General features: G+C 44.5%; 1 protein-coding gene across 1 annotated transcript in view; it reads right to left on the minus strand.

The window, feature by feature from the left end:
* Positions 1-2,502: 2,502 nt before the first annotated feature.
* Positions 2,503-12,753, minus strand: part of SYT9 (synaptotagmin 9) — a 189,852-nt gene continuing 179,601 nt past the window's right edge. Inside the window, exon 7 of the mRNA XM_090267670.1 lies at positions 2,503-2,813. Coding sequence (XP_090123796.1) covers positions 2,805-2,813 — 9 coding nt within the window. The 3' untranslated portion in view covers positions 2,503-2,804. The remainder of the gene's footprint in view (positions 2,814-12,753) is intronic.

Here is a 12,753-nt window from a genome sequence, read left to right on the forward strand (position 1 = left end):
CTGAATGTGTCCAGTTCACTGGCTGGGAAGATGCTCTCACAGCAACACACATTCAGGGCAGAATTCCTTGAAGACAGAGGCAACAAGAGGAAGGGGCTGAGAATCAGTGCTAGGTGTGTGTGTGTGGGAGGGGGGGTGGGGGGTGGGTTCCCATGTCTTGGAACCAGCTTTCCCCAAGGCCTCTTTCTAAGATCTAACCAGAGTGTTTCCCTCTCCAGTGTCATTTTCAATTTTTCAAGGTTCTTTAGTTTTCTTCTCTACCCTGGAAAAGACATCGGAGAACACCCTTCCCCCTCCCCAAATTCAATGAGACAAGGTTGGAATTTTTCAAAAGGAACATTTACTAGGAAACTAAAGGGGAAAAAACAGAATGCAAGAGAACAAAAGCAGACTTACAGATGGGTTAAAGGAGTTCAAATTTATAACTGGCCTCTGGCTTCTGGCCACAGCTGGACTGGCTAGGCAAAGCTTTCCAGACATAAAGCCACCTGCCTGCCATGTGGGCAGGCCTCTTCGCCTGCTGGCCCCTACAAAGCCACCTTCTGTTTCATACCAACAAACCAGTAGCATGCTCATTAGTACCCCAGGGCTGCTAACTCTCTGGGCAGGAAGATTGTGACGGGGAACAATAGGCACAGCTGCCGCAGGATCTCCTACCCAGGCTCCCAGGGCCAAGGACATGTCAATGTTAATTGGGATGGCTGCCTGATACCTATTTGGGCCAGTCTGATTTATCTGGGACCATTCTTCTGGGCTTATCTGCCTGGCTCTGGAGAAAACATTTCTGCTGACTATCCTGCTGGCACTAGTCTTCCATGCTTTGGTCCTAAACACTGATATTGTGAAGGATATCAGAATGGGGAGGAATAGGCAGAGAGAGTTGGCAAAGAAAGTTGCATTCTTCTCATGTCATCAGACAAAGGCAGAAACTTGGATCCCCTTTGGATCCTGGAGGTGGAAAGCCAAGTAGAAATGGAAATGAATTAGGCAGGCTGGGGCACATGAAGCTGGAGTGTCATCGTAGTGACTCACACAACCAAAGGCCTCCATCCTTTTTAGATCTGACATCAGGGTAGTTTCTTTCTTTCCCTTCTTCCCTTCCTCCCTTCCTTCCTTCCTTCCTTCTTAAATCCTCAACTGAGGACAAGACCACTTTTTTAGAGAGAAGGGAAGGGAGGGAAAGGAGAGAGAGAAACATTGATGTGAGAGGGAAACATTGATCAGTTGCCTCTCATACATGCCCTGACCAGGAACAAATCTGCAACGTAGGCATGTGCCCTGACTGGGAATTGAACCCGCAATGCTTCAGTTTATGGGATGATGCTCAACCAACTATGCCACACTGGCCAGGGCAAGGGTAGTCTCTAATACCAGGCAGCTGTGGCAATGCAATCTTTCTGAAGACATGTGATGATCCTGTTTCCACCCAGTTAGTTCCCCATTGAAATGTTAATTCAAATGAAGATAATGAGCTTCCCAAGAACGTAAACTACAATCCAACTCTGGATTCTGCTGCAAAGGGCTTGTATGAAAAGGGATGTTATCTTGGAGAAGTGGAGAAAATGTGTGGATGGAGTACCTTGCACCCATCATGGGAGAGAGAGGACCTCCCCTCCCAGGGCATGCTGAGGCCTTTGGTTTCATTTATATCATGGCAGAAGCAGTGAGGATGAGGGATGCAGCTGGCAGTGGGTTGGCTAATATGGTCACAAAGGAAGCTGAGTAATGAATGAGATACCCGGGGAGAGCCCTTGACCTTCACTCTTGTAGGTATTTCTATTCCCCAAGTGCTATGAAAGTGACGTATGTGTCTGGAAGTGAAAAGGAAACTACTCAAGGCTATGCCTCTGGGCTGTTGCATATGGAAATACCCCAGAAGGCACTCAGGCCAAGAAGTCCCAAGCATTGTGCCTTCTGTCAGGGGACTACGGTATTATCTCTCCACGAACTCAGCTCACACGGTGGCACATCTGTCTGAGGCTATGGCCTCCATGGACAAATGTGCCTGGGAAAGGGTATTCCAGGACGCTTACGACACCCAGATGGATGCCTCTCTAACAGGAATGACAAGTAACTTTCATTCTAATGCCAACACCAGGTGGAAGGGAATGGCTGCTGGCTATCTAGAAGACGTGTTGGAGATTCTGACTCCTCGGAATCTGGGTTTAGCAGAAGAGAGGGCCATGATCCACTGGTGCTTGCTGCCATGTGCATGGGAGGGGGCAGTGAATTTGCTGTGAACTAGCCCTCCTTGCATGAGATTTTCTCCAGGGGAACAGCCTGCTTATTCTATTATACTCCTGGGGCTATTCCTTGCAAAGCTGGAGCACTTCTTGGATGAAATTACTTTCTGGAGACAGTTGTTAGCTCAAAGGTGAAGTAAATCTGCTGCCTATTTAGCACCTGGATATATTTTAAAACATTCTGTCCTTCCAGGGTGTTCAAGCAAATAACATCATGTCGATATGATGTTGCTGGGGCAGATGCTGTGACCTCGTCACTATGAGTCCTGGTACTCAGAGTACTCCCAGTCCTCTCACTGCATCAGTTCGTTTCTTCCATAGTCTGGTCGTGGTTCTTGGCCATGAGAAATGTGCCTTCCCTGCAGCACACCACCTGAAGACAGTTGCACCATTCATGTTCGCCAAACCCAGTCTGGAAAGAAGGCCAGTTATTGCTGTGGTTACAGCTGAGCATCTGGTCACTGGAGCCGTCCAGGTGTTGTTGGAGAGGGAACGTTACTTAAGATCTTTGTAAGATGGTTGTCCTACTGTGCCTTGCCAAAGCAGTCCTCTTACCCACAGTCATCGTTTCTGCAGGAAGAAGAAACAAAAAGAATGCTTTGGTTTTCATCCATATATTTTTAATGCATACCAAACAATTGCACTGTTCTGGATGCTGGGGACACAGTTCCATGAGTAAGACACACACCCTGATTTCAAGGGGCTGACACAGGGAAAAATGACAACATGAGAGGCTGAAAAACAGAGGTATACATTAAAATGCATAAGAGCAAAGAGGAGGGAGGGACAAATTTCCAGGGGACTGAGGAAGTTTACAGACAGAATGCTGAAAGATAAGTCTTTTAAATTTTTAAAAAATTTAAGTACAGTTGGTATACAATATTACATTAGTCTTGGGTGTAAAATATAGTGATTAGATATTTATCTACCTTACAATGTGATCACTGCACTAAGTCTAGTAATCATCTATCACCATAAAAACTTACCACAATATTACTGACTATATTGTCCTTCACCTTTTCCACCCATCCCCCCACACTCTCCCCTCTGGCAACCATCAGTTTGATTTGTTTCTATGAGTCTGCAAAGAAAGCAAATCAAAACCGCAGTGAGATACTATCTCCCAACAGTCAGAATAGCTATTAACAAAAAGTCAACAAATAATGTTGACCCTTGTGCACTGCTGGTGGGACTGCAAATTGGTGCAGCCACTATGGAAAACATTAGGCAGATTCCTCAGAAAACTAAAAATAGAACTACCACATGACCCAACAATTCTACTTCTGGGTATTTATCCAAAGAAAAGAAAAACACTAATTAAAAAAGATACATATAGGCACCTCTATATTCATTGTGGTATTATTTACAATAGCTCAAATATTCAAGCAACTTAGGTGTCCATTAATAGATGGATGGATAAAGAACCTGTGGTACATATACACAATGAAATATTACTCAGCAGTAAAACAGAATAAAAGCTTAGCTTGCCATTTGTGACAACATGGACAGACCTAGAGGGTATTTTGATAAGTGAAGCAAGTCAGACAGAGAAGCAAATACCATGTGGTTTCATTTATATGTGAAGGAATCTAAAACACCAAAACAAATGAACAAGCAAAAAGGAAGGTAAGTTTGGAGCTGGAGCATTGAGGCTGAAGGGGACTCCATCAGCAGGGAAGGAGGGAAGGCCATTTTGGGCGGAGGAAGAGCCTGTGCGAAGGCACTGAGACAGGAAAGGGCATGTGGCGCACTGGAACTATCGTCAGAATTTGGTGTGAGGGTGGAGTGGTAGGAAGCGAGGCTGGGGAAGAGAGAGGAGGTCTGCCTGGTGCAACCTCCCTTCTTTGTTTCCAGTCTGTGAAGGATAGGCTTTCATTGGAGCCCAGACTTAGAGTAGCAAGGTCTGTTGTTTCACTCTCAGCCCAGTATTCAACTTAATTTATAAATTCAGGACATTTTCTAGTACAGAGTAATGCTGCAGTCACAGCGAGAAAAAAAAAAAAAACAGAGTCACTTCCACGGACATAGCAGTAATAAAAAAGCATATATAATATATATACTATGGGAAAGCCACAGACATTCCCAAACTGGAATATATAAATGGAATTTCAAAGAGCAAATGTTCGCATGTGAGGCTATTAGAGGAAGTAAGGCAAGCCGGAGCATGCACTGTAGAGGGAAAGCCATGTCTGACTGTGACCCTTGGCTTTGAAGTGAGTGTCTGGGGGTGGATACACCCATCCCCCTGGGAAAGGGTATGTTCCTTTCCGAGTCTAGGAAGAAAATGTGAATAGATGTTTGCGTATACTGTGATTCTAATACAACTTTCTCAGATCATCTGATGTTCTGGAGTACCCTCCAGATGGCTCTACTTCCTAACCCACCACCCACAACAGGCCCTGCTTCCCAGGGCCCCTTCCCTCAGCTCTGAGACCCATACCTGCTGGCCCAGTGTGCCAGCCCGAGTCCTTCCAGGGAAGGCAAACTATTAACAGCCTCAGCCCCACCAGTGAATGTGGTCTGGAATTAGTTGTCCTGCTGTTAAGACAACTAGGCCACATGCCACATCCCTTCAGCTTTTGAGTACCTATTGTGTGCCAGGCACTAGGATATAAACTTTTCACCTTACAAAAATCCTATAATGTTCTTTACTTGATGATACAGAGATGTAGAAAGATTAGTTTTTCCAAAGCCATGCTGTTACTCTCAGAGCTGGGATTTGAACCCAAGACCTCTAACTTCAAAGTCTAAGCTTTAACAATTACAGTATTCCCTCACTTATCGCGGGTATTACGTTTAGATTCCCCGCAATAGGTGAAAATCCATGAAATAGGAAGATTACATTTATTTTAGTATTTATATATATTTTAAGGCTTTATAAACCCTTCCCACACACTTATAAACCGTTCTCAGTCCCTTATTAACCTTTCCCACACTTTTATAAACACTACTTATGTTCTTGAACATATTCTACACTCTTAAACCTATGTAACTTTAACAACATATGTATACAATACTGCAAAATCCTGCGATATAGCGAAAAATCTGGTATAAATAATTATAATATTTTAAAAAATCCTGCGATAAGTGAACCACGATATAGAGACGGACTACTGTACATGATTCTGAAACTCACTCTGTAAGTCCAAGCTATACATCTGAGCTTCTGCCTAGACAGATGAAATAACTTCAAGAAACTAGTCCAATCTAGTAGTATGCAGCAGGTGCCGTACCCCACTTATGAGTTCCTACCTTCTTATCCCATTTCTCTGGACTCCCCTGGTTATAGTGACCCATTTGTATATCTCATTTGCCCCTCAGTTCTAGGTACAACCCCATTCTTCTCTGTTCTGACTTTAATTTTACCTCTCCATTTGAGCAGTCCCTTCAGACTGCTTTGGATAGAGCTCTCTCAAAATGCCTAAGCCTTAGAGACCACCTCTATTTGTGATTTGTTATGGCATTACCTGAAGACTGCTTAGAGGGCTGGGCTATGACCTCAGCCGATCTTGTACCAGGCCCCATACCCAGCAGAGGTCAAGCTGCCACTGGGAAAATCATAGTAAAGCTCTGATCTGACCTGGATAGCTGGGCTTCACTCACTTAGTGAGTTTCTTTGTGTGCAATTACCTGGAATCAAGCTCAGCCCTTGGGAATACTGTGGCGTAGACTATTGGTCTCCCCTTTCTTCAGCTGAGTAAGTTTTTTGGGCTCTGGTACTGCCAGGTCCCAGTGTCCTTTGTTTTCCTACGCTAGACTTTAGTCTGCCAGCCACGAGATGATAAAAGAGTTTCACCACATCTGATGGAATGCAGGGGCCATCTCTACCAGGGGTCTTATGAGAGAGTTCATGAAAACAAAGTTCTCCTAGGGAAAGTCAGGTATGGAAACTAGGTGTGGGAAAAGTCGTCCAGCTGTTCCGGGAGGAGGGCAATTTCGTGTACTGTTGAGTGAATTGTGCTGTGGGTCAGCCCCCTGTGTGTGTCTTGTGGGGAGAAGACAGGAAACACTCAGCTAACCAAAGGAAACCAAATAAGCAAACTACAACACATTTCCAAACTCTTAGCACCTAATAAGCTGTTTCTCAGTCAAAATTTCTGTTAAATGAGGTATAAAAAAATATTTTTCTATATTGACGCAGTAGGAACTTGGTGGGGGGATGGAGTGGTAGAGACTGTGGCATCAAGACTGTAGATGGCAATGGTGTCCGAGCACCTGTGGCCATGTGGCTGGCCCAGCTGGTTCTGGTGTGCGCCCCCAGCCCATTTCAGCAGGCAGAAACAAATGACCTCATTATCAGATCCAGTGCCCTCCCAGGCAGTGCTAGGAGTTTACAAGGTACCAGGAAGTTTAGGGGCATCAGCAGGAGTAGTTGTTAAAATCTTATTTGAACAGAGGAGGTTTTAAACAAATTTAATTGTCCTGAGACATATGAATCTGATTTGAATTAAATTGAATTGAAAGCAAAGATGAGAACTGTCCCAATGAAAAATATAATGTGAAGTGACACTTCGATCACAAAAATGACAGCTGATGTGAGACAGGCCATTGCAACTGACCCCAAATTAAGAACATGAAAAGACTGAGTGGATCATTAGATAATATCTTCCTGTGAATTTGAAAATGGGTTTTGATTACAGGAAGTACTAAGGGCTTTGAGCTAAGAAGCTTGTCAAAAATTGAAGTGACTCATTACATGATTCAATTTTATATGTGCTTAAAAACTGAAATTTAAAAATTTCATTTAAATTTATATAAATCTCAGAATTTTGTTGACTATTTATTATGTATCACAGCTTTGCAAATAGATGACAAAACATCATGCCATGCCCACTCAGCATCTGATTCTTCCTTTCCCCCTTTCTCCAAAGAGGGCATTCTTTACTCTTCACTCCCTGTCACCCCTTAAAGAATCAGTATATTAAAGATATAAAGCAGTACGGCTGTAACTACACTTCCAGTCAGGAGACTGGAGCAATAGCATGGAAAATGAAAGAGTCCATTTGGGTAATAACTGCTATTCAATGAGCACTGAAGCACCCTGCTCTATCCTGAGAGCTTTGCATACCTCATCTCATTCAACTTTGGCACTCTGTGATAGATATTACTATTACATTTTTACAGAGGTAACTGAGTCTGAGAAAGACAAACTAAAAAAGGTAGTAAAGGCAGGGCCAGAATCTGCCAACATGGTTTATGGACCCAAATGTCTGCTCTTTAATTACCATGCTCAGGATGGCAAATCACCACACCTTGAATGCCAACTCCATTACGATGCATTTCTAAAAAGGATTCTCAGTTCAGAAAAGAATTTGAACCGTCCAGTCTTCGTAGGAAAGTGAATTAGGATCCACTGTAAAGTCAACCTTGAGAGGAAAGGCGGTGAATGGTGGCACGGGTGACATGGAGACTGCTACTGAGAAGGGTTCACTGGAAACGAGCAAGAAGCAACAGTCCTAAGTGAGGTGTCATTCAAAAAGGTGAGGAGAGGGCTGTGATAGCTTTTCAGAGGAAGGGGCAAGTTAGGGGATTACTGCAAGGAAAAACTTACACTACCTGATGAAGTTAAGTAGAAGATGTTTAGAATTTGTTATTCCAAGTTAACATTAGTTATATTTATTCATTAATTCATTCAAAAAGCATCTTTGAGCACCAGGTAGTTGCTGTGACTGATCGAACGTGTCAAAAGTGGTTTGCAAAGTTTCATGCTGGAGATTTCTTTTTGGACAATGCTCCATGGTCGAACAGACCAGTTTAAGTTGCTAGCAATCAAACTGAGACATAAACTAAAAACAACCAATGTTATACCACATGGGAGACAGCTGACATACTCAAAATATCCAAATCAATAAAGTTATTAGTGAAAATGAAAAACATGTCTTTCATTTTATGGAAAAAACCATACAGACTTGTTGGCCAAACCAATATAATGTTTATTTTCTGTTTTTCCCACTAGCACATAAGCTCTACTAGGGCAAGAATTTTTGTCTATTTTAGGTATTCAATCAATATTTTTTGATGAATATATTAATGATAGCACCCCCCCCATTTCCCTCTGCAAAGTGATCATTTTAAAGGAAATTGGACTGATCATTACTTGAACAGAACATAATAAATGATGCAGGTAATGCAGAGGCATCTTCAAAGGTTGCTGAGATAAGCAGCCACTATGGCGATGCCAAGGATGATGGAATTCTGAGCTTTTTGGAGGAACTGGCCGTGGGTCTCCCAATCTGTTTTTTTTTTTTTTAAACATATTATTCTTTTTCTTAAATAATTTATTTGTTTGTTTATTTATTTATTTTTAGAGAGAAGTAAAAGGAGAAAGAGAGAGAAACATCACTGTGTGGTTCCCTCTCACTTGTGCCCCCAACTGGGGACCCGACGTGCAACCTAGTCATGTGCCCTGACTGGGAATTGAACCAGCAACACTTGGCTCGCAGGCCAACGCTCAATCCACTGAGCCACAGCGGCCAGGGCTCCCAACCTGTTTTTAAACTATGATGTTTTTTAGGAAACCTTTATGAAAACTGCCACAAACCTCACCTGAGACAATGACTGGGAACTGAACTGCATCATCTTAACTCTCACGGGTGTTGCCTTGCCCTTGGAGAACTGGGTGCTGGAAGGAAGGTGGGGCTCATTTAATCCTCAAGAAGAATGAAGCTTCTTTGGCTTTCAGAGGTAGCTCTGGGTTACTTTTATACACTAATAGAAAGACCACACCTGTAGATCTGAAAACAGGACATGCAGAGTTCATCTAGCGAATCAGCAATCGTTTTCCAAATCGTAAGATAGAAGAAATGGGAATTCCATCTGACAAGAACGTGTTCAGTGCTGACTCTGGGCCTGGCATTCTGCTGGGTGCTGGTTCACAATGATGACAGCCTCATGGAGCGGTTGACATGCTGTGGATGACACATGTACACAGAGGACACCAAATGGCGCCAAATGTTGTGTTAGGGGTAGGTACAGGGTACCAGGGGAAGAGAACAGACAAGAGCCATTAAATCATAGTAAGAGGGTGTTCAGAATGCTTCTTGCAGAAGAGGACAACAGACCCAGATGCTTCAAAGATAAGCTGGACCCAGCCAGACAAAGAGGGTAGCAAGGCAGCACAAGAAAGTGTGAAAGCAGAAACAAGGACATGGGGTGAGCAGAAAACACTGCGGCGAGGGTCAGCAGTAACTGGGCATGGCCTCAACATGAAGTGCAAGGAGCAGGTGAAGGGAGGGTCACTGAAGACCTCGAATGCCCAGGTTGGGAGCCTGATCCTTCTCTGGACAAAGGGCGGTAACTGAAGGATTTTAAGCAGGGAGGGGCCCAATCAGACCAGCGTTTTGGGACTGGGCCCCCGGAAGCAGTGTGGATAGGACTGGGGGACACACAGGAGGGCAGTGAGGTCAAAGGTAAGTGACCGTCTGGGAGCAGCTGAATTACCCCTCTGGCCTCGACAGTCCCTGCCGCCCTGGCCCTGTGGAAATGCTGGTCAGTGAAGCGGAGAGGAGGTGGTGGGCTTCGGCTTCTGAGAGCTCTATTTGGCTGGGCTCCAAGCAGTACTAAAGTGTTTAAATTCAGTATTTCCTGAAAAGGGACAAATGGAGCTCCGAAAAATTACGAAGAGCTGTAACTATAAATACCAAAGAGACAGGAAGTGAAGAGCCATGTATCTACCTGACAACCACCAACAGACCCTATACAGCAGCGCACAATAACATGGATGCTGGATTCATTCACCTGTGAACTTGACTTCAGAATATCACCATTACCACTTATGAATAATGGGCATTTTTTTGATAAAAAGAAAGACCCCAATGTCCTCTAGTTCTTGTCTGCCTGACACGAGGGTGATACTGAAAGGAGGTACACCCAGCCTGCTGCATGTGTGAGCACCTTGCGTCTCTCCTCTGGGTGCTTCCAACCACTGTGCAGAGCTATGTGCAGACTGCATCAGTCAATCCTCCCTTGGGCGCTCTCACACTGACTAGTTTGTCCCCTCTTGTCTTGGTGAACACAAATGGACCATCACCTACTGGAAACTTCCCTATGGACCACATAGGAAAGGTTCAGTCACCATCTGTAGCAAAGGTAGGCAATGAGCCCAAATCAGCAAGATTCATCAGTAAGTGAATATGAAGGCTCTACTTTTTACCAGGTGGTAAACACAATTTCAGACCTGAAGGGGTTCCCAGTCGAGAGAGATGACAGATGAATTAACTAGCTCTAAAGCCACACCTAGAGGCAGAACATGGTCAATGTGAATCATAATCAAAATACCATGGGAGCACTTTGTGTGAAGTGGGGTGCAGTCTCTGGAGACTTCACAGAGGAGGTGGCACTTAAATTGAACCCTGAGGACTATGTAGGATTCATATGGTGATTGCAGAGGAAAGGTGTTCTAGGCTGAGAAAGCAACAGTAGAAACAGTACAAAAAAGAAATTTAATTTAGGAACTATTAGGAGGTAGGGCCAGCCAGTAGAAGCTTTTGAAGGAGGGAGAACTGGTTCTTCCCAAAGAAAGCGGCTTAGAATGAGAAGGGAGCAATGCAGGGGCTGCCGAAATCACTTCCATAGACCACCTGAGGGTGAGATGATGGGCACTGGGCAACCTCCTTCTTGGGCACCTGCTGGGACCAGCCTCTTCCAAGTGGGAGGGGATACTCACTTCAGATGTGACCCCAGAGGCGGTCACTCACTCCCAGAATTTACACAGACCAAAGAGAAGGGCTGTAGAATTTGTAGCCTACTGTGGCACCCTGAGGGATAAAATACCAACTGCATGACAGCCTTGAGTGGGGCCCTCGAGCCCGCCTCCCAGGCCCTTCACGCTCCCCGCCTCTCCTCCAGGTGTGACTGTATAGAAGGGTTCTCCTTATGGGGGGAGAGTTCTCAGAATTAGCTTAAACATTAGGATGTAGTTGCATCGGATAAACCCATCCAAGAGATTGAACAGAACTTCATTTTGAAAAGTCAATTAAATGTGGTAATTTTAAAAAATAAATCTTGCAGCTTATTTTTCTCTGAGAGCTGAGAGAATCCTTTAAATATGTTGTTTGAAAGAGGTTATGACATAAGAAACTTTCTTCTCCCCAAAGATTTTGAGGCTTATATTGATGCTATTAATAATATCAAATTTTTGGTACTGTTCCTCCTATCAGTTTTTCATATCACAATACTGAAAAAGCACCTATCAGCACAATTAATTCTCTCATATCTGAGTATCTGCTCTCTTCTAAAAAATATGACAGATAGTAGGCCATGAATTGTATCTCTGCACAATGCTATTGACATTGGCCCTTTGCGTGAATTAGAAATAGGAACTTGCCCTGGCCGGGTGACGATGCAGTTGCTTGGAGCTGCACACCCAAAGGTTGCAGATTCTATCTTCAGCTAGTGTGTGTATGGCAGGCAACCAATGAATGTATGTCTGTCTGTCGTCTCTCTCTTTCAAATCAATAAAAACATATCCTCAGGTGAGGATTTAAAAAAAGAAGAAAAGAAAAAAGGAAACAGGAACCTCTTCCAGGCACATGCACCATTGGGTGAGTGGAGAGAACACTGTCTCCAGCTTCATGCATCACCTCTACCTGGTTACCTGCGGAAGGAACTACTTGTAGGACAGTTTGCATGGCCCAGGGAGGGGGCTATTGGTGGACTTAGATTATCAAAAGTAAAGTCCAGATGCTATCTCAGCCTCAGAGGCTAAGACCATAAAAGGCTATTCTGCATAATGATGTCAAGTGTGTTCCTCACAGGCAGTTTCCTATTGGCAGGGACAATTAGACATCAGGTAGATGTTTCTTTCCCTGGTTATAGAACTTTCATTTTCACATGATCTGTTTTGTTCTGTAATCATTCATTTCATCCCCAATTCTTAGAAAACTTTTATTAAATGCTACAGCCTGGCACTAGTGTGCTCTGGGGAGCTGAGAGGGGCTGGGTCCACACCTGGGGTGAGCAGCTGGGAGAAGCAGTTTTGAGACCCCTTGAGATGACCAGAAGATAATCTCTGGGCACAGCTGGGAGAGCGGAAAGGGTAAGCGACCGTTGGGACCTGGGAGACAACGCAGACAGATATTCTTCAGGGAATTGCTGAGCTATGTGGGGAGAGGTAATCACCTTAGGGCAGAACAAGGTAGAGATTCAGCTCAGGTAAAACTCGAGGTCCCTGGATTTTCATCAAGGGGCTGCAAGCAGGGCATAAGGAAGAAAGGTGACTGACAGTGCAGCAAGGACCAGGAAAGGGCTGCTCATCTTGGCTGAATTAGGCATTGTTGTTACCCGCGGGGAAGCTGAACTCTCATGGCTCTGGTGGGAGCCCGTTAGGCAAGATGAGCCTGCACAGGGGACCATCTGAGCTCAGCTCCTCTCCCCTGGGGCTCAGGAGGGGCTGGGGACCAGAACCGCAGGGGCAGCCACCCCTTTGCCCCGATGTCAACGCCAACTCCAGAGGACTTTGTGTCCCAGCCACACCCACCTGTGCTCCCTCATTCCTAGGTCTTTGCTCGGC

The sequence above is a fragment of the Furipterus horrens genome, unplaced genomic scaffold, assembly GCF_987537825.1.
Source record: "Furipterus horrens unplaced genomic scaffold, mFurHor1.1.pri manual_scaffold_2, whole genome shotgun sequence".
Lineage (NCBI taxonomy): Eukaryota > Metazoa > Chordata > Mammalia > Chiroptera > Furipteridae > Furipterus > Furipterus horrens.